The sequence below is a fragment of the Ranitomeya variabilis genome, chromosome 4, assembly GCF_051348905.1.
Source record: "Ranitomeya variabilis isolate aRanVar5 chromosome 4, aRanVar5.hap1, whole genome shotgun sequence".
Classification (NCBI taxonomy): domain Eukaryota; kingdom Metazoa; phylum Chordata; class Amphibia; order Anura; family Dendrobatidae; genus Ranitomeya; species Ranitomeya variabilis.
The window spans coordinates 629188449-629211426 of NC_135235.1; the positions used below are offsets into that span (position 1 = coordinate 629188449).

The 22978-nt window shown below is 45.0% G+C and overlaps 1 protein-coding gene across 1 annotated transcript in view; it reads right to left on the minus strand.

Annotated features, from left to right (window-relative positions):
* Nucleotides 1–22628, minus strand: part of LOC143768138 (uncharacterized) — a 164675-nt gene extending 142047 nt beyond the window's left edge. Inside the window, exons 1-8 of the mRNA XM_077256825.1 lie at nucleotides 22585–22628; nucleotides 21970–22119; nucleotides 21661–21840; nucleotides 21461–21584; nucleotides 21289–21377; nucleotides 19583–19673; nucleotides 9403–10243; nucleotides 6785–6960 (exon numbers count right to left, since the gene is read on the minus strand). Coding sequence (XP_077112940.1) covers nucleotides 6785–6960; nucleotides 9403–10243; nucleotides 19583–19673; nucleotides 21289–21377; nucleotides 21461–21584; nucleotides 21661–21840; nucleotides 21970–22119; nucleotides 22585–22611 — 1678 coding nt within the window. The 5' untranslated portion in view covers nucleotides 22612–22628. The remainder of the gene's footprint in view (nucleotides 1–6784; nucleotides 6961–9402; nucleotides 10244–19582; nucleotides 19674–21288; nucleotides 21378–21460; nucleotides 21585–21660; nucleotides 21841–21969; nucleotides 22120–22584) is intronic.
* Nucleotides 22629–22978: the final 350 nt, after the last annotated feature.

The window sequence follows — 22978 nt, forward strand, 5'->3', positions numbered from 1 at the left end:
CTGTGAACTTTTAAAGAGAACTTGCCTCCTGTTTCCTCCAATGCACCTGAGCGAGTCAATCCCTACAATTGGTGGAGAATGCGGGCAAAGATCCAGGAGCACATGTTGCAGTGCTGGCTGGGCTGAGCCAAGAAGAGTGAACGGTCTTGACAACCGTGAGTAATACAGTACTGACCGGGGTCAGTGAGAACTGCTGTTTTGGGATACCTCTGAGGAGAAGAGGGATCTGGGAACCTGTGTGGCCAGCACCAACAGGTAACGGACAGGTGTCCGTGTGTACTGACCGGGGTCAGTGGAAAAAAAACAAAAACAAAAAAAAAACAAAAAAAACTGTTTTTTAGGCTGTGGTAAAGCCGGGTGTGAAACAGACCGAAGTCTGTGTGCTGTACTGACCGGGGTCAGTGAAAGACTGTTTTTTTTTTCTCTGTGGAGCACGTGTGCAGGTGCTTGCTGTGGACCGGAGAGTCCAGGGTTTTTTCTTTTTCCTGAGAGTCAGCTTGCTGTGGCTCGGTGAGGTCACGAAATTTGCTGTGGCTCAGTGGAGTCACGAAGGGGACAAGCGGCTTGCTGTGGATCGGCAGGTCCACGAAGGGGACAAGCGGCTTGCTGTGGATCGGCGGGTCCACGAAGTCTGCGGTAGAACCTTGTGGAGTGTGGCCACGGTTGCAGTGGAAGGTTCCGCAGCGGCTGGAGCTGCAGTGGCAGCAGCGGCGGATTGTGATCGGCAGCTGGAGGTGCCAGTTGTGTGTGACTGCAGCGGGAGCTGTGGCGGTACCAGCAGGAGCTGGTGAAGTGACATATTAAAAAAAAAAAGAGACATTGCTGGTTTAATGTGTGCAGACTCTTAAAGGGCCAGAGTCACATTGGTGTGCTGGGCGAACTGAGGCCTGAGAGTACTGTGGGAAGTCCACGGGGTGTACCCCAGTGTGGGGTGGTGTCCCTAAAAGTGGGGTGGAGTCCCAAAATGGAGCGGTGACCCAAATAATTATGGTTGGCCAAAAAGGGGCCGGGCATCCAAAAAAAGGGGCGTCGTCCCAAAAGGGGGTAGTTGCCCAAAAGGGGGTCGAGTCCCTAAAAGGGGTGGTGGCCCTAAAGGAGAAAATGGTCCACAAGGGGGCAGTAACCCAAAAGGGGGTGGAGTCCAAAAAAGGGGCGGCGGCGAATGCGCTGATAAACTGTTCAGTGTTTGAACAGCGCATGTTCAGAATGTTGTACTGACTTCATCTGACAAAATGACACAGAGCTGTTCTGTAGAAGTCAATGGAGTGTGCGTGACTGGGCTTCTGGACTCAGGGAGCCTGGTGACGCTGGTGAGCGCCACACTCCCTGTCTATCTGATTCCCGGAAGGAAGATGGAAGCCCACTGCGTCCATGGGGTCGCTAGGGATTATCCGGTGTCCAGGGTAATCATTGAGACGCCCACTGTTATTGCCAGCCATGATGTACCTGTAGTCTCAGACTTGCCATTCCCTGTTGCAATTGGCCAGGACTTTGAAAGGTTTTGGGACTTGTGGGAGGAAAGGGGAGTGTCTGATTGCTTGGAACAGAGACAGAATGACCCTAAGGGAGCCCCACTACAACAGGCGGCTGTAGAGATTCTGAGTGGTGTAATGAATGAAAAGGAGATAGCGACACCTAAGGTCGACAGTCCAGAGTTACGGGTGACTGGAAGAAAGTGTGGGTCTGACACCTGTTTAAGTGGGGACTTGCTGTTCCAGGATGACAGAGTGAGAGGGGTTGACTCCTGATCAGACTGTGACTCAAGCGCAAAGAGAAAAGAGTACAGTAAGGAGGAGCAGAGTAAAAGTCACAAATCTTCATCTCGTCGCGGGGGACGCAAAAAGGCGGGACAGGTTACACCCTCTGAGAAGAGAGATGATGAGGAAGAGACAGGGTCAGGTACAGATCAGGTTACTGTCCTTGATGAGGAGGTCACTTTATCTCTGACAAACCCTAACACTGAGATAGTTAGTGACGGGCTGGGGTTAGAACAGACCTGTAGTAGACCCACATCTACAATGCCTGGAAAGAGTGAAGTGGCTCAGTATGATGACGTACCTGATGCTGAAGAGATGGAGATCTCTGAAGTTACTAAAAGTCAAGAGGTACCTAAGAGTAAACAGACAGAGAGCTCAGGAGAGACCATAGAGCTGGATGCAGAAACAGCTGGAACTCTGAAGAGGCAGAGTCTGGGTGGGCAAGAGAGCCCTTCTGAAAATCTACATGTGCTGGCCAAAAGAGAGCAGGACCATAACATAGAGCTGCTTAGAGAAACAGTCGAACAAGAAAGGGTCCTGAGGCAAGCAATTGAACACAAAGTGGGTGACCTAGAGAAGGAGGTAGTTGAACTCAGAGGTCACCTATCAGCGTGTCAGGTCATGAATAGGGCCATAGTGAAAGATATGGACGTGCTCAGAATGGCTCAAGAAAAACATCAGCAGGCGCTTCTCCAGAGAGAGGAGGAACGTCGCTGCCTGGCAGAGGAGTTGCCAATGCCCATTTTGGCGAAGGCTCAAGCGGAAGAAAAGACTGAGGAAGAGTTCGTGCTAAAAGCGGAACAAGAGAGTCACCCGGTCGTGACAGACGTCTTTGTGGAAAGGTCAGAGGCAAAAAGGGAGCCATCTGTCTTTGAAGAGAGTGAGACCCTGCTCTTCAAGACCGTGATTGATGTACCCGAAGAGGTGCAAGAAGCCTGTATTGGTGAAGGTGTGCATGAGGCCTTCAGAAAAGCAGTGGAAGCATGTAGTGTGCACTGGGCACCAGAGACTAAACAGTTGGTGATACTGTCGAATAGGGAAGTCACAGTGAAGCGGGTGGCTGTCCTGAGGGATATGCACCTACACTGCCTCCAAACAAAGCAGAAGATCATTTTGAAGAATGATGAAGCCGTTCGACGTTTGGAGCGTGAAAGGAAAGCTCTTAGTCAGCTGGGCTTAGTGGAAGACACAGTCCAAGTACCCAAAGGTCTGGTGGCGAAAGTCATTGGGAAACTTGGGAGAGTGATGCAGGAGATGGTGGATAAATCCTGTCTGAAGAGACTGAGGATACCGGCTGATGAAGAGGTCCAGGTCATGGATGAAGATGGGATGGTTCTGTTCCTGGTTGTTGGGTCCAGAGAGAGTCTTAGGAATATCCGCATGCTCCTGGAATATCGCGAGGCCTACCTAAGAGAGGTAGAGCAGCTGAGACGTGAGAGACTGCTAGTTAATAAACAGCTGCCAGAGAGGCGAAGAGGTGCTCCAAAGCCTGGAAGTCCTCAAGCTGAAGTTAACAGAGGATATAGACGTAAAGAGAAGAGCTGCTCTCCGAAGGAAGATAATAGGAGAGATCAACAACCGAGAGAGAACCGAAGGTGGTCAGTTGGAAGAGCTAGAAATAGTGACTCCTCAGTTAGCTCAGGGCTCAGTGACTTAAGTGGGAGATCCTGTAGAGGACGAGATGACAAGGGGTCACCGTTATCAAAGGATGTGACGGAAAGGGATGACAAAGGCCGACGAAAGGGTTTAATAACAGGCCCTGACTTAGACAGATGGTGTGGCTGTCAGGGACGACTGAGAGGGATCTCTAGTCGGTTTAGGATAAGTGCCAAGCCCCACGGCTTTAGGCAGAGGGGGGAGGTATGTAGCATGGCTAAAGGGTGTCTAATCGACGGGAGATATGTGTCACATAGATGGCTTACCGCTGTGATGTAACCATAGCTGTCAGTATGTATGTCAGGACCTGTGGTGAGGTCACAACCACATGTCTGATCATGTGATGGGTTCTGGGTGTGGTTACACCTATTAAAGAAAGCCTAATGCTAGCCTCCAGTGGAAGTGTGGGAATCTGTCATGGTGGATAGAGATCCCTGTGTCCAGGCGGGACACTACAGACAGGAGTCTGTATGTGTGGAGGAGAAAGCCTCCACAGGACTGAGCCTGAAGGACTGGACATTTGTATTTTCCTTTCCTGAGCCAAAGGCTATTTCTTTTCTGTTTTGCTGTATGGTTTATGGTGCAAATAAACCTGTGAACTTTTAAAGAGAACGTGCCTCCTGTTTCCTCCAACGCACCTGAGCGAGTCAATCCCTACAAGGTGTAGTGACGATTTTAACTCCATGGGTATTTTCCTGAAACAAGCAGCTATGAAACTTGCCAAGTTAAAATTGCAAACTGCCGTTGCAGTCACCAGTACGTTGCAGTCACAAGTACGTTGCAGTCACCAGTACGCTATCCCCAACCAATCGGGAGGCATGCACCCATAAGTTAGGCGGGCTCTCACGGCTTCAGAAGCGGCAGTTTTATGCAATCCTAAAATGATGGACACCGCCGGATCACAGGTCAGACGGCGTCCACAGTGGCTCCATCTACCTTATTATAGGGAATCTTCTGCTGGGGGTTCTGTCTGATTCACAAATTTCATAGATTTACACAGAAACCTCGGTGTAAGCGCTCAGCACAGAATAAATGTGTGCCGAGCATTACTGTGATCTTTGGGAGGCAGAATGAAAAAAATCAACAGCATGTGAAGGAGTGGTTTTAGTTTTAATGCAGTTCCTCGTGCAGTATTAAGTGATTAGTTGACTTTATTCTTCGGGTCGGTGCGATTACAGCGATACCAGATGTACTGTATATCGGATTCTTATGTTTGGCTGCTGTCACACACTAAAAGATGCTTTTTATTGCAAAAAATGGTTTTTGCATCAGCACATTTTGAGAGCTATAATTTTTCTACATTTTGGCCCACAGAATTATGTGAGGTCTTGTTTTTTTGAGGGACAAGTTGATAATTTTATTGTTACCATGGTGGCTCAGTGTATAGCACTGCAGCCTTGCAGTGCTGGAGTCCTGGGTTCTAATCCCACCTTGGACAACATCTGCAACGAGTTTGTATGTTCTCCCCATGTTTGCGTGGTTTTCCTCCGGGAACTCCGGTTTTCTCCCACATTCCAAAGACATACTGATAGGGAATTTAGATTGTGAGTCCCATCAGGGACAGTGATGATAATGCGTAATATGTTAGCGCTATATAAAAATAAAGATTATTATTACCATTTTAGGGCACATATTTTTTTATTGCTTTCTATTCCGATTTTTGGGAGGCAGAATGAAAGAGACCCAGCAATTCAGGAATTTCTTTTGAGGAAGGGGGTTTATGCCAAATATGTTAACTTTTATTGTTTATATATATTTTTTCTCATTCAAATATTTTAGAGATACAACATCTTTTGATTTTTTTTTATTATTATTTTTGATTTTTTTTTAAATATTTTAACAATTATTTAAAACATTTTTTTAACTTTTTTCTAACTTTTTTACCTTATTCCACTATGGGATAATTTTTTGCAAGCTGATCGCTTCTACAGCATGGGGATGCAGCAGCATCTCCATGCTGTAGAAACTGTCAGCTCTGTACTGACAGAGAAACTTGCTCATCATGCACAGAACATGATCAGTAAGTTTCCTAGGTCTGGTGACGTCATGACGACATCGGGTCACCACGGCAACGATCGTCACGCCGAGGGGTCTCTGATCTAAAGGCAGAGGGGCACCTCTGTTATGGTTCTCAATGGCAAGAGAACATAGCCCAGCAAACATAAGTACTAGCTCTTGGAAGGATGGAAACTAAACTGACCATGAACTAAACCTGCCGCACAACTAACAGTAGCCGGGTAGCGTTGCCTACGTTTTTTATCCCTAGACGCCCAGCGCCGGCCGGAGGACTAACTAATCCTGGCAGAGGAAAATATAGTCCTGGCTCACCTCTAGAGAAATTTCCCCGATAGGCAGACAGAGGCCCCCACATATATTGGCGGTGATTTTAGATGAAATGACAAACGTAGTATGAAAATAGGTTTAGCAAAATTGAGGTCCGCTTACTAGATAGCAGGAAGACAGAAAGGGCACTTTCATGGTCAGCTGAAAACCCTATCAAAATACCATCCTGAAATTACTTTAAGACTCTAGTATTAACTCATAACATCAGAGTGGCAATTTCAGATCACAAGAGCTTTCCAGACACAGAAACGAAACTACAGCTGTGAACTGGAACAAAATGCAAAAACAAACGAGGACTAAAGTCCAACTTAACTGGGAGTTGTCTAGCAGCAGGAACATGCACAGAAAGGCTTCTGATTACAATGTTGACCGGCATGGAAGTGACAGAGGAGCAAGGTTAAATAGCGACTCCCACATCCTGATGGAAACAGGTGAACAGAGGGGATGATGCACACCAGTTCAATTCCACCAGTGGCCACCGGGGGAGCCCAAAATCCAATTTCACAACACACCTCCCATGTGCATAGGCGATCGCGTGGACATATTAATCCGTCCCTGATGAAATAGGCCCAAGGCACATGGACGGATTATTACGTCTGATGTCAGAAAGTTTACTCCTTTTTTCAAAAGAAATTCTTTATTATTTTTAAATCATTGAACCACAACACGACTGAACGACCACAGTATGAACAAAAATAAACTGATGCATTGAGCTCTGTAGCCCACTCGGATCTCTACAGCACCAATTTGTATAGGTTCACAGGTTTCAACTGATATCAAGAAAGATGCCACTGAAACACCTTTAAATGTGTCTCTATTTCTCAGGCATCTATATAAACGAATAGCAAGTATCATAGCTTCCTCCAGGGACTTTGGCCAGGAACTGTAGACCAGCATATCCTTAATCTGATCCAAAAGTCCCTGGTAGAACTGACTCCGAAGAGCGGAATCATTTGAGGTCTCTACTGCCCAGCGTCTAAACTCTGAGCAGTAGTTCTCAGCTTTCCAGCCTCCCTAAACCAACTTACAGATCTTGGATTCAGCCACAGAGACTTTTTCAGGTTCGTCATAAATGAGGCCAAGAATGGAGAAAAATGCCTCAACAGAGGAAAACACTGAGGAATCCTCAGGCAAAGAAAATGTCCAAGCCTGTGGATCTCCACGGAGTAAAATCAAAACAATACCCACTTGTTGACCCTCAGACCTAGCAGAATACAGGACATGGGCTAAAGTATAATTTACACCAGGCAGAAAATAATAGAGAACTTACTGCTGTCCCTGTCAAAACAATCTAGCAACTTTACCTGGGGTTCAACCGCGATTCTCTGTGGGCCTGAGCCATTCGGGTAGCAGAACATGTGAGCCATTGTTGACTCTTGATATCCGCAATCAGTGTATGGACCGAGGCCAAACCCACTAGTTGGGTCCAGGGTCGGGAGTATGTATATCTCATACATCACCATCGTTCCCGGCGCAGTGCATGCTCTGGGGGAATTCATAAGTCTGCAGTCTCACACAGTGACTGCAAACTTACAAATTTAGACTGGACAACCCCTTTTAAATGCAGTTATATAAATTGTAAAGATAGCAAGAAATGGTAGGCAAAACATAGGATCAGAATAGGCAGGGCTGTTAATTGTAGGTAAACATACACTTGCTTGTCCGGTAATACATAAAGTCCAGCATAGTTATTTATTTTCTTCAGCAAGAATCATACAATACAAGTCCTTTTCATAGGCACAATGAACACCTTCCAATTTTCATGCACAAGCAGGATGTCATGGTCAGGTTAACTATTTGGAGGTCACAATTAAAGACAATGTGTGTAGCAGTGGTTTATTTTTTCAGGAGGAGCTCAGATTTCCAGATTACCTAAATACACAGTTGTCAAGGGTCTGGATTCGAACCTTTAAAGCTGTGCTTTGTGGTTGCCTTCTCTGTCCCTTGAACCACAGCAGATACACCTTTTCTCTGGGTGTTTAGTTTCTGTTATCCTTGCTTCAGTCTTTTTAGACTAACAGGTGTTTTCATATACCGTATTTTCCGCTTTGTAAGACGCACTTTATTTCCCCCAAATTTGGGGGGGAAATGGGGGTGCGTCTTACAAAGCGGATATACCGCTTACCGTTACAGGCTGGGATGAGGGGGTGTCCGCTGCCGCCCGCCGCCGCCTGCCACCGCTGTTGCCCGCCACCGCTGTTGTCCGCTGCTGCCCCGGGTGATGCTGGAGGCTCCGGTGCTGCAGGGGGCTCTGGCGACATTTTGTGAAAGACCAGAGCCTCCCGGCAGTTCGTCCATGCATTCCTGTATGGCTGACTCCGGGAAAATGGCTGCCGAAATCTTGGGAGATGAGATTTCAGCGCTGAGATCTCATCTCTCGAGATTACGGCGGCCATTTTCCCGGAGTCAGTCATACAGGAACGCATGGACGAACTGCTGGGGGCTCTGGCCTTTCACAAAATGTCAGCGGAGCACCCCGCAGCACCGGAGCCCGCCCTGCAGCACCGGAGCCCGCCCTGCAGCACCGGAGCCCCCCTGCAGCACCGGAGCCCCCTGCAGACCCCCTCATCCCAGCCTGCAGCACAGGAGCCCCCCTGCAGACCCCCTCATCCCAGCCTTCAGCAATGCTCCACTCCTGCCTCCAGCAACGACCCTGGGACCCTGATCCACTGCAGCCACAACCCCTGGTAAGTAATAAGATTATAAGACGCCCCACCAATTTATTAAAAAAAGTTTTTTCCTATTTTTCTCCTCAAAATTTGGGGTGCGTCTCATAATCCGGAGCGTCTTACAAAGCGAAAAATACGGTACTCATTTGTCTTCCCATCAATTTTCAGGTGAGGTTTATATACTTTTCCCCTACTGGTATTTCCAGCTGGTGATAGTCTCATTTGGATATCCAGCCATACAGCTGTAGTTTAAGCCAGTTAGTGAAAGACCAGCTAGGGTTATCTCTCTGCTGCTTATGTTATATAACTTGCACCTATCTTTTGTTTCTTTTTAGGAAGTAGGTGGAATATACTCTAACAGTACGTACTTATCGATTTATTTTGTATTTCGTGGTCTCTAGTCTGTACAGGAACCGGCAGGTTTTGTTCAGTTTTAAGTGTCTTACCTATTTTTCCTGAGTGATTTGCTACATTATCATACCAATAGCTTATATAAGCATCTTGTCCTTTTAATCATCTATATAGTCCCACCTGGAGCTTAATCTCATCAGGTCTGAAACCTCATGTGTAGTATGGGAGTGACCATCCAACCTAGTTTCTTCTGTCACTCCTAAATCCCGGACCACCTTAGAATCCACCTGAATAACCGACCTAGTAACGCAAGATCAGTGCCCAAATCCTTCCTACAATGATACAACAGAGAGCAGCAAACTCAGTGGCATATACCTATGATAAAGCAATTTTTCTGCTGGCTGTTCACAACATATAAATGTGAAATAGTGTATTTTATACACATGATCGATAGGTACGTGTGATATTTGAATTACATTTGTTTTTTGATTACAGATGTTCATTGGTAAGTGCATACGTTTTCTAATAATAAATTAATTCTCTAAAATGATTTCCTTTTCCCTTACAACTAACTTTCATTTTTTCTTGCACAATTTGACAATACAATTATTTAAAAATAAAAAGACAATGGGTTCTCCACATTGTGGGTTTTCTGATGTGTAACAAGATTTGATTTCTCTGTAAAACATTTTCCACATTCTGAACATGAAAATGGCTTCTCCCCTGTGTGAATTCTCTGATGTGTAACAAGATTTGTTTTACGATTAAAACATTTCCCACATTCTGAACAACAAAATGGCTTCTCCCCTGTGTGAATTCTCTGATGTGTAACAAGACTTGATTTCTCTGTAAAATATTTCCCACATTCTGAACATGAAAATGGCTTCTTACCTGTGTGACTTTTCTGATGTCTAAGAAGATGTGATTTCTCTATAAAACATTTACCACATTGTGGACATGAAAATGGCTTCTCCCCTGTGTGTGTTTTTTTATGATTACGAAGATGCGATTTCTCTTTAAAACTTTTCTCACATTGTGAACATGAAAATGGTTTTTCTTCTGAGTGACTTCGCTGGTGTCTAACAAGATCTGATTTCTGAATAAAACATTTTCCACATTCGAAACATGAAAATGGTTTCTCCCCTGTGTGAATTCTCTGATGCTTAAAAAAATCTGATTTCTTTTTAAAACATTTTCCACATTCAGAACATGAAAATGGCTTATCCACTGTGTGAGCAATTTGATATTCAACATCCCTTCTGCTATTTTTATTTTGCATATCAGTCTGTAATGAATCAGAAGATAGGAGCTGTTGAAGAGGGTCATATGATAGATCTTTGCTGTGAAGGGCTGGAGATATATCTGGGAGAACCACAAGCTCTACATATGTATCGGGTGTTATACCATGGTCATCTGCTGCAAATTCTGAAAACATCAGATGTGCATCTGAGCTTCTAATACAGTCACCTGCCAAAAAATAAAACTGAATTTATTGTTTTTCAATAACAGGAATTTAAAATATTTAATTAATTATAATATTTCTACATTTTCTAACATTTCTACATAAATATTTCTGCACAAATTGTAATAAAATTCAATCAACTGATCAAAGCAATGGTGGCAACAGTAGATGTCAAAGTGGAAAAAAATAGACTAAGAGGTTGTGCTCTTTTCGCTTTTCAGTTCCCTGTTAAAGCGGTCTATTTGATTTGATAGGTTCAAGTTTTAGTCTGCTAGCCACCAACCTTGTAATTATGAAATATTTATCTATATTTAGCAAATTATTGTGTGGAGACTAATAAAGATCCCTACATGTGGCTGTAAGTGTTTATCTTGGGTAGTGTTCATCTCATACACTGTGTGAGGACTTGTTTTTGCCCACTTCCGACCTGGTTGGAAAAACTAACAATTTTGAGGCTCTGTAATTTCAATGAGTACACTTTAAGTCCTTTAATAAGGATCTATGAGCAAGTCTGGTGCCAGCAGCTGCAGTAATTCCAGCTCTAATCTCATGCATTAAACCTGGTGCAGGTAAAAGTTTGTAGTTGCCTCCCCGTTGCTATTGACTCAGTTTTACACTATTATTTTAGACAGCCACACTTGATTACCACAGCTTGGAATAATACAATAGAACTCCAGTTCTATTATGCTGTTACTCAGACCACGATTAACCCCTTTAACACCTAAGGGCTGTTTGCACCTTTATGACCAGGTAAAAATTTACAATTCTGACCAGTGTCACTTTATGAGGTAATACCTCTGGAACTATTCGATAAGACTTGTGTTTATTTGTGTAAAAAAATAGAAATTTGGCAAAAATGTTAAAAACTTAGAAGTTTTAAAACTTTTAATTTTTATGCCCTTAAATCAGAGTCAAATCATACAAAATAGTTAATAAATAACATTTCCCACATGTCTATTTTACATCAGTACAATTTTTCAAACATATTTATTTTTGTTAGGTAGTTATAAGGGTTAAAAGTGACACCATTTTGGAAACTAGCCCCCTCAGGGAACTTATGTAGATGTGTGGTGAGCACCTTGAACCCCAAAGTTGTCGAATTGATAAGGGAGTTTTATTCTTAAGGTACCTTCACACGAAACGACTTTGTAACGATATCGCTAGCGATCCGTGACGTTGCAGCATCCTCGCTAGCGATATCGTTTAGTTTGACACGCAGCAGCGATCAGGATCCTGCTGTGATGTCGCTGGTCGCTGAATAAAGTCCAGAACTTTATTTGGTCGTCCGATCGCCGTGTATCGTTGTGTTTGAAAGTAACAGCAACGATACCAGCGATGTTTTACACTGGTAACCAGGGTAAACATCGGGTTACCAAGCGCAGGGCCGCGCTTAGTAACCCGATGTTTACCCTGGTTACCAGCGTAAAAGTAAAAAAAACAAACAGTACATACTCACCTGCACGTCCCCCAGCGTCTGCTTCCTGACACTGACTGAGCGTCGGCCCTAAAGTGAAAGTGAAAGCACAGCGGTGACGTCACCGCTCTGCTGTTAGGGCCGGAGCTCAGTCAGTGTCAGGAAGCAGACGCTGGGGGACGCGCATGTGAGTATGTACTGTTTTTTTTTTTTACTTTTACGCTGGTAACCAGGGTAAACATCGGGTTACTAAGCGCGGCCCTGCGCTTAGCAACCCGATGTTTACCCTGGTTACCCGGGGACCTCGGCATCGTTGGTCGCTGGAGAGCGGTCTGTGTGACAGCTCCCCAGCGATCAAACAGCGACGCTGCAGCGATCGGCATCGTTGTCGCTATCGCTGCAGCGTCGCTTCGTGTGAAGGTACCTTTAGTGTCAGTACGATTACAGCAATACCCCATTTATATAGTTTTTTTATGTTTGGGCGTTTTTAGACAATAAAAACTATTTCATAGAAAAATAATTTTTGCTATGGAGCTTTGCTATGCTTTACAAACTATCAGCGCTGCACTGAGAGACAAACAAACTTGCTACATCATGCTCTGAGCACGGTGTAGCAAGTTTGCTGGCTCTGGTGACCTGGATGTCGTCATTACGACATTGGGTCTCCGTGGCAACGATTGACCCCTCACGATGATGTCACTGGGGTGCCAATCGGAGAGTAGAGGGGCTCCCTCCCTCTGCATGCCTGCTAAATGCTGCGATCAAAACAGATTGCAGCCTTTAGGGTGTTATAGTGCTGGGAGCGGTGAGGGCACCGCTTCTGCGCTGAGTATCGGGTGGCATCTGGCGGCGTTCATTGCCATGACGTATCCATACATCCAAGACTGGTAAGTACCAGCCTACCTGGACATATGGACACGTCCAAGGTCATAAAGGGCTTAAGAGAGATGGCTGGGGGCATTCGTAGTGTATTTCAGAGGTAAAAATCTGTCATTGACACATGAGGAACCACAGCAAAAGCATTTACCAATAGAAAGAATGTTTTCATTAACCAAGAATGAAAGTTGGAGGTTCAAACATCAGATACCATCATAGATCATACCATAAATAATGCCAAGTGGTGGCATTATACCTGTGGCCTGCTATGAAGTGCTTGGGAAATATCTTTAGATTCTGGGGCAAGTATGTGTTATGACCCCAATGGCAGAGGGTCTCAGGAATAATTGCTAAGTCTGCAAACACAGAAAACCAGCTCATAGGGCAGTGGTAACTGGGCTGACCATATATCTAATCCTAGCACCACAAATACCAGCAGCCGGGGAACATGCCTACGTTGATTCTAGACGTCTCGCGCCAGCCGGAGAACTAACTAACCCTAGAAGGGAAAAGAAAGACCTTTCTTGCCTCCAGAGAATAGACCCCAAAAGTTGGATACAAGCCCCCAACAAATAATAACGGTGAGGTAAGAGGAAAAGACAAACATAAGAATGAGCTAGGTATTTAGCAAAGAGAGGCCCACTAGCTAATAGCAGAATATAGAAAGATAACTTATATGGTCAGCAAAAACCCTATCAAAAATATCCACACTGGAAATTCAAGAACCCCCGAACCGTCTAACGGCCCGGGGAGAGAACACCAGCCCCCTAGAGTTTCCAGCAAGGTCAGGAATCACATTTAGTACAAGCTGGACAAAAATGAGAGCAAGCAAATAACCCAAAAAACAAAGAAGCAGGACTTAGCTTAATTTTGCACGAACCAGGACCAGCAGATAGGAGCAAACAGAATGTGTCTGATTACAACGATGCCAGGCACTGGACTAAGGATCCAGGAGGTTTATATAGCAACACCCCTGAACTAACGACCCAGCTGGGTGCAAACTGAGGGAAGAAAATCCCAGAGTCATATCACTAGTAACCACAAGAGGGAGCCAAAAAGTCTAATTCACAACAGTACCCCCCCTTAAGGAGGGGTCACCGAACCCTCACCAAGACCACCAGGGCGATCAGGATGAGCAGCGTGAAAGGCACGAACTAAATCGGCCGCATGCACATCAGAGGCAACCACCCAGGAATTATCCTCCTGACCATAGCCCTTCCACTTGACCAAATACTGAAGCCACCGTCTGGAGAGACGAGAATCCAAGATCTTCTCAACCACGTACTCCAACTCGCCCTCAACCAACACCGGAGCAGGAGGCTCAGCAGAAGGAACCACAGGCACAATGTAGCGTCACAATAAAGACCTATGGAACACGTTGTGAATGGCAAACGAAACCGGAAGATCCAAGCGAAAGGACACTGGATTAAGGATTTCCAATATCTTGTAAGGACCGATGAAGCGAGGCTTAAATTTAGGAGAGGAGACCTTCATAGGAACAAATCGAGAAGACAGCCACACCAAATCCCCAACACGAAGTCGGGGACCCACACCGCGGTGGCGGTTGGCAAAACGCTGAGCCTTCTCCTGTGACAATTTTAAGTTGTCCACCACATGATTCCAGATCTGCTGCAACCTATCCACCACAGAATCTACCCCAGGACAGTCAGAAGGCTCCACATGTCCCGAGGAAAAACGAGGATGGAAACCAGAGTTGCAGAAAAATGGCGAAACCAAAGTAGCGGAACTAGCCCGATTATTAAGGGCAAACTCAGCCAACGGCAAGAAGGTCACCCAATCATCCTGATCTGCCGAAACAAAACACCTCAAATAAGCCTCCAGAGTCTGATTAGTTCGCTCCGTTTGTCCATTAGTCTGAGGATGAAAGGCAGACGAGAACGACAAATCAATGCCCATCCTAGCACAAAAGGATCGCCAGAACCTGGAAACAAACTGGGATCCTCTGTCAGACACAATATTCTCAAGAATGCCGTGTAAACGAACCACATTCTGAAGGAACACAGGAACCAGATCGGAAGAGGAAGGCAGCTTAGGCAAAGGCACCAAATGGACCATTTTCGAGAAGCGATCACATACCACCCAGATGACAGACATACCCTGAGACACCGGGAGATCAGAAATGAAATCCATGGAAATGTGTGTCCAAGGCCTCTTCGGGACAGGCAAGGGCAAGAGCAACCCGCTGGCACGAGAACAGCAAGGCTTAGCTCGAGCACAAGTCCCACAGGACTGCACAAATGACCGCACATCCCGTGACAAGGAAGGCCACCAAAAGGACCTAGCCACCAGATCTCTGGTGCCAAAAATTCCCGGATGACCTGCCAACACCGAGGAATGAACCTCGGAAATGACTCTGCTGGTCCACTTATCAGGAACAAACAGTCTGTCAGGTGGACAAGAGTCAGGTCTACCAGCCTGAAATCTCTGCAACACGCGTCGCAAATCAGGAGAAATGGCTGACAAAATAACTCCCTCTTTAAGAATACCAACAGGTTCTGCGACTCCAGGAGAGTCAGGCACAAAGCTCCTTGAAAGAGCATCAGCCTTCACATTCTTTGAACCTGGTAAATACGAGACCACAAAGTCAAAACGGGAGAAAAACAATGACCAGCGGGCCTGTCTAGGATTCAGGCGTTTAGCAGACTCGAGATACATCAGATTTTTGTGATCAGTCAAGACCACCACACGATGCTTAGCACCCTCGAGCCAATGACGCCACTCCTCAAATGCCCACTTCTCTGCCAGTAACTCCCGATTGCCAACATCATAATTCCGCTCAGCAGGCGAAAACTTCCTAGAGAAGAAAGCACATGGTCTCATTACCGAGCAACCAGGGCCTCTCTGTGACAAAACGGCCCCTGCCCCAATCTCAGAAGCATCCACTTCGACCTGAAAGGGAAGTGAGACATCAGGCTGGCACAAAACAGGCGCCGAAGTAAACCGGCGCTTCAACTCTTGGAACGCCTCCACGGCTGCAGGAGCCCAGTTAGCAACATCAGAACCTTTCTTGGTCATATCCGTCAAAGGTTTAACAACGCTAGAAAAATTAGCGATAAAACGACGGTAGAAGTTAGCAAAACCCAAGAACTTCTGAAGACTCTTAACTGACGTGGGTTGAGTCCACTCATGAATAGCTCGGACCTTGACTGGGTCCATCTCCACAGCAGAAGGGGAAAAAATAAACCCCAAAAAGGGAACCTTCTGTACTCCAAAGAGACACTTTGAGCCTTTAACAAACAAAGCATTCTCACGCAAAACCTGAAACACCATCCTGACCTGCTCCACATGTGAGTCCCAATCTTCAGAGAAAACCAGAATATCATCCAGATAAACAATCATAAATTTATCCAGATACTTCCGGAAAATATCATGCATAAAGGACTGAAACACTGAGGGAGCATTAGAGAGCCCAAAAGGCATCACCAAGTACTCAAAATGACCTTCGGGCGTATTAAATGCAGTCTTCCATTCATCTCCTTGCTTAATGCGCACAAGGTTGTACGCACCACGAAGATCTATCTTGGTGAACCACTTGGCACCTTTAATCCGGGCAAACAAGTCCGACAACAGAGGCAAAGGATACTGAAATTTAACAGTGATTTTATTCAGAAGCCGATAGTCAATACAAGGTCTCAAAGATCCGTCCTTCTTGGCCACAAAAAAGAATCCCGCACCAAGAGGGGAAGAGGAAGGATGGATATGCCCCTTCTCCAGAGACTCCTTGATATACGAACGCATTGCGGTATGCTCAGGTACAGACAGATTAAATAATCTTCCCTTGGGAAATTTACTACCTGGAATCAAATCTATGGCGCAGTCACAGTCCCTATGAGGAGGCAGAGCACTGGATCTGGACTCGCTGAATACATCCTGATAATCAGACAAATACTCAGGAACTTCCGAAGGAGTAGAGGAAGCAATAGACACCGGCGGGGAATCAGCATGAATTCCCTGACAGCCCCAACTTGACACAGACATTGCCTTCCAATCCAAGACTGGATTGTGGGTCTGTAACCATGGCAGACCCAAAACGACCAAATCATGCATTTTATGCAGAACAAGAAAACGAATCACCTCCCGATGTTCAGGAGTCATGCACATGGTCACCTGCGTCCAAAACTGCGGTTTATTTTCCGCCAATGGCGTAGCATCAATACCTCTAAGAGGAATAGGATTTACCAACGGTTCAAGAACAAAACCACAGCGCTTGGCAAATGACAGATCCATAAGACTCAGGGCAGCACCTGAATCCACAAACGCCATAACAGGGTAAGAAGACAAAGAGCAAATTAAAGTCACAGACAAAATAAATTTAGGTTGCAAATTACCAATGGCGACAGGACTAACAACCCTTGTTAGACGTCTAGAGCATGCTGATATAACATGTGTAGAATCACCACAGTAAAAACACAACCCATTCTGACGTCTATGATTTTTCCGCTCATTTCTAGTCTGAATTCTATCACATTGCATTAAATCAGGTGTTTGTTCAGACAATACCTCCAGAGGATTAGCGGTTTTGCGCTCCCGCAAACGCCGGTCAATTTGAATAGCCAGCGCCATAGAATCATTCAGATTTGTAGGAATGGGGAAACCCACCATCACATTCTTAATGGCCTCAGAAAGGCCATTTCTGAAATTTGCGGCCAGAGCACACTCATTCCACTGAGTAAGCACGGACCATTTCCGAAATTTTTGGCAATACACTTCAGCTTCATCCTGGCCCTGAGAAATAGCCAGCAAGGCTTTTTCTGCCTGAATTTCAAGATTGGGTTCCTCGTAAAGCAATCCGAGCGCCAGAAAAAACGCATCAATATTTGCCAATGCCGGATCTCCTGGCGCTAGGGAGAAAGCCCAATCCTGAGGGTCACCCCGTAAAAAAGAAATAACAATTTTAACTTGCTGAGCTGAATCTCCAGATGAACGGGGTCTCAGAGAAAGAAACAATTTACAATTATTCATGAAATTCCTAAACCTAAATCGGTCTCCAGAAAATAATTCTGGAATAGGTATTTTAGGTTCAGACATAGGACTACTGGTAACAAAATCTTGTATGCCCTGCACACGAGCTGCCAGCTGGTTTACACTTGTAATCAAGGTCTGGACATTCATGTCTGCAGCAAGCACAAGCCACTCAAAGGTAAAGGGGAGGAAGAGAGGAAAGAAAAAAAAACAAAAAAACTCAGAATTTCCTTTCTTATTATCCCACTTCTGCAATGCATTAAACATTCAATGTTGGCCTGGCATACTGTTATGACCCCAATGGCAGAGGGTCTCAGGAATAATTGCTAAGTCTGCAAACACAGAAAACCAGCTCATAGGGCAGTGGTAACTGGGCTGACCATATATCTAATCCTAGCACCACAAATACCAGCAGCCGGGGAACGTGCCTACGTTGATTCTAGACGTCTCGCGCCAGCCGGAGAACTAACTAACCCTAGAAGGGAAAAGAAAGACCTTTCTTGCCTCCAGAGAATAGACCCCAAAAGTTGGATACAAGCCCCCAACAAATAATAACGGTGAGGTAAGAGGAAAAGACAAACATAAGAATGAGCTAGGTATTTAGCAAAGAGAGGCCCACTAGCTAATAGCAGAATATAGAAAGATAACTTATATGGTCAGCAAAAACCCTATCAAAAATATCCACACTGGAAATTCAAGAACCCCCGAACCGTCTAACGGCCCGGGGGGAGAACACCAGCCCCCTAGAGCTTCCAGCAAGGTCAGGAATCACATTTAGTACAAGCTGGACAAAAATGAGAGCAAGCAAATAACCCAAAAAACAAAGAAGCAGGACTTAGCTTAATTTTGCACGAACCAGGACCAGCAGATAGGAGCAAACAGAATGTGTCTGATTACAACGATGCCAGGCACTGGACTAAGGATCCAGGAGGTTTATATAGCAACACCCCTGAACTAACGACCCAGCTGGGTGCAAACTGAGGGAAGAAAATCCCAGAGTCATATCACTAGTAACCACAAGAGGGAGCCAAAAAGTCTAATTCACAACAAGTATGGTTGCAAAGCTGAAGTTCACAGAAATTGTTGGAAGGCCACGGTCACGAGAAACCTGTGACATAATTGGACTCAACATGAAAAGACCTAAGCCAGTCCCAAAGAATTAACAGATTGAAACATCTTTCTTGATTCTGTGGCTGCTGGTGCAATGTATCAGAAGGTGAATCAATTTGTCTGGTTAATTCCAATAACAAACAAGAGTCCAGCATGAAGACTAGCTACAAATTCTCCTGCAGTCCACATCCAGCTTCTTAAGAGGGACAAACAGACTGAGCAATAACAGGTTTGTGATGCCCTTAGATGTCTGGGGCTGCTTACACAGTACATTGAACTGACCAGCCTGAATCTACCCTTCACAGAGAGTTTCGGTAACCCACTGATCAGGTATCGTAATGCTTCCACATAAAAGAGGAATTCCTAGTAAGTGCAGGTTATTAGCTTACGTTGATTAAATCAAGGCCCTTTGTACACATCGCCTATTGCTACTACCAATTCAATGGTTTAGAGAGGTTCTACCATTAACCTCATCAGTGTCTGCCAAGATGGCAATTGAACTTGACTATTTAGAGAAAGTACAAGTAATAAAAAGGTTTCCTTAGGTGACCCTGCGGAAGAATCATTAATGGCACCCAGAATCATGCTGATAAACAAACCATAGAGCTGCTAAGTTGGAAGCTGAACCCATGAAAAAGTCTGCTCTCACTTTGTCTTCAAGTCAAAGTGGGTGGCGAGGGTTTGTGAAATATGGAGGGAGGATGGACAAATGGAGCGGTGGGGCTCCAACAAAACCCACTTGTACACACCACACTGGCCCAGGAATCCTCTCATCTAGAGGGGAAAGAGTGGAACATTTTCAGTAATTCCATATTACTTTCTATATGAAATTTTAATCTCTTTTGCCTCCATTTCTTGTGTAGCTCATTTCTATTTTTTACCCTAAAATCAATATATAATTTAATCAGCAACTAATTGAGTAGAATCTATGTCTAATCTGCTTTTAGTGGTCACTACTCACCTGTGCAGTCATCTGTAGGAATCTCCTCCTTACACCACTCATCACCCCTCACATATGTCTCTGTGGTATTAATATGGGTCAGATCTTCACCCTAAAACAAATATTGCAAAAGTGATAAAAAATCAGAAATGAACATGACAACCAAAAATGACAGCAATGGTTATCAAATTACTGCCGGCCCCCTGTATAAATCTAGCATTTTCCACAACCAGAAAATAGTGAGAAGATCCATACATCTAATATCATAAGTCAACTTTAATTTTGTCATCTCCATAAAAAGTATATCATACACTGAATAGCCATCTGTCACGGGTGTGTCAGATGATGCAGACAGTCGCACTGCATCTGGCTGCAGAAGGTCTCTGCGGTTGGCTTTGCAGACGCCTTCCTAATCCTTCTGACACTTGGACCCAGTGGCAACCTCCCCCTGGCTCTAATTGACACACCTGGTCTGGGTGTTTATAAACTTCCTGTTTGCTTTTGGGAGTCGCCGGTGATATTTCCATTTTCCCCTGTTGAGGCTTGGAGCTATAGCCGTCGGCTATCTTCCTCTCTGGTGTTTGGAGGATGTCCATGTCTCTCTCTGAGTCTACTCAAGATATGTTTTCCCCTTGCTTGTCTATCCCAGTTGTCTTTAGTTGTACTGGGGATTGACTAGTGACCCCTTCCCTAAGCAGGGCTTATTGCCAGGGTCAGGCAGGGATTAGGTTCCTGTTCGGCCATAGGTGCAGAATCTATTTAGGGACATTTAGGGCAGACAGGGTGACTTTAGATCTGCCTAGGGGTCTCCACTCCCCCTTTCCCTAGTGTTGGGCTCCCTTCCTCTCATCCCTTCGTTACCACACTGTGCGCGACACCATCTTATTAGAGACACTCATGTAGTAACACATTGGAAATCCTATAGTCTATTCAGGCAGGGCTGCTTTTTGCATTTGCCACAAATTAGATTAACAGACACTTCTACCTTCTCCTAGAGATGCTCTTCAAAATGAATATCAAGGAACTGTGAAGACCATTTTAAGAAAGAGAAACTTCTCTGCAATGTTCCCAGAAGCAATCTATAAGTGCCTAATTCTGACCCAACCATCAGCACAGTGCAACTGCAATCTCAATTCACCTGACCACGCAATGTTTATCCAATGATCAGTAATATAATTTTTGCTCTCTTTTGTCAGCTGAAGTCTTTCCTTTTTGTTTCCCCTAAGACAGAGCTTGTACTTGAACTTTTGTCTTTTTATAGGTCATCTGTGCTTAAGAAATGTTCATTTAGACATGTTACTTGTAGCATCAGCACTGCATCCAGCTGTAGTGTACATGACTGTGTACCACCTGTTCTTCAAAGCTATTTCTGATTAACCCCTTTGATTCATTTTACTGATGAGTTACTTACATTCTCAGGATTCACTTTTGCTGGTTGTTTTACCTCACTCACAATATTCTAAGCACATTCTCAACTATACCGCTAGTAAAAAATGCTTAGCCACGCAGATCATGTGATGTTCCCATTCTAATGTGGATTCACACCACATCTGATCCTCAGAAAACTGCTTTATTTCAGGGTGATTAATCTAATTCATATAGAGGGGTTTCTAATAAAGTAGCCATTCAGTGTATAATACTGGTGGTGAAAAGAAGACTGAACACAAGACCTTCACAGACGTCCATACATCATAGAAAACATTTCATGACACCTTCTCTCCATCTACCTGAAGAACATCAGGATTTTCTTGTTTACAGTCCTGTGGAAGAAGAGGACGGGGACATCTCTCTGGTGTTGTCCTCTCACTGGATAGAACTGGAGGAAACACATACAGGGACTGAATTCATTACTTACATACAGATAATTATAGGCCGTGTGTATTTAGTCCTGTCTATTACCTGGTGATGTGAGGGGATCGGGAACCTCCATCATGACGTCCTTGTACAGATCTTTGTGTCCTTCTAAATACTCCCACTCCTCCATGGAGAAATAGACAGTGACGTCCTGACACCTTATAGGAACCTGACACATACAATGATACCGTCATCCCCCGATCCCTCCATACTGTATAATGTACCAGCATTCCCAGCAGTGTCACCTCTCCAGTCAGCAGCTCAATCATCTTGTAGGTAAGTTCTAGGATCTTCTGGTCATTGATGTCCTCATGTATCAGGGGGTGAGGTGGAGGCCCCGTGATTGGGCTCAGGGGTCTTCCCCATCCCTCAGACACAGGGGCCTGACAGCGCTCACTAGAGGTCTTCTTCACTACTGTGTAATCCTGGTTATGGAGAGACACATTAATAACTCTCACTACAGACATTTCCAGAGTCCTCACCTCTCCAGTTCTGTCCATCTGTTATTCCCATAGATAAGAATGATGTAATGTGACGTCATCAGAATCTCTCACCTCTCCAGTAAGCCGGAAGAGGATCTCTAGGGTGAGGTGTAATATCCTCTCCGCCATCTTGTCCCTGTCCCTATCCATCCTTGTAGGGTCACTCAGGAGAATTCTCTTATCTAGAAGATCTCCACTGAGAGGATCCGATATTGTAGGGACCTGAATGGGGAGAAGATAATGACGTAACATCATAAAGATCCCATGTAAGAATATAATTACTGGCAATCTGTGACAAACCAATGAGTGAAATCAGTAGTGAAATAAACTCAGTATAACATCGTTTTCACCCAAGCTTGGTCAGAGGCTTCTTATGTTAGAAATAAAGAACTGATCTCCAGCCTGACTTACACACATTTTCACAAAAGCAGACAGATGTCACCTTAAAGTCTCCATCAATTATTATAAAAAAAAATAAAATAAGTGCTAGCTTCTGGAATTATATAAATGATTATATTACAATGTTCAGTCCATCCTGCAAATAACTGCCCCCCATACATCGACATGGTAGGAAAAGTACAAAGTTCTGACTTGTGGAATGCAGAAAAACAAAAAGAGATAAATATTCTTGATAGTGAAGGGGTTAATGCCCCCTGCGCCCAGTAATGGGGAATCTCCAGCACTTACATCCACCTGCAGAGCTGCACACCACATATATGGCTGTTCTGTGCGCACAGGACCTGTGATGAGGTCACAGGAGGGGAGGAGTCAGGAGTCACATGATCAGGGGCCTGCAGCAGGACTTTGTTGTGCTGGTTGTCATGGTGTTGGATGAGGGGAATTTTATGTGAGGGGGTCAGGAGGGGTCTACAGTGTGGATGTAGCAGAGCCGTGTGTGTACGAGGTGTACGGAGCGGAATCATGCATGTACGAGGTGTACGGAGAGGAGCCGTGTGTATAAGAGGTGTACGGAGCTGAGCCGTGTGTATAAGAGGTGTATGGAGCGGAGCTGTGTGTGTACGAGGTGTACGGAGAGGAGCCGTGTGTATAAGAGGTGTACGGAGCTGAGCCGTGTGTATAA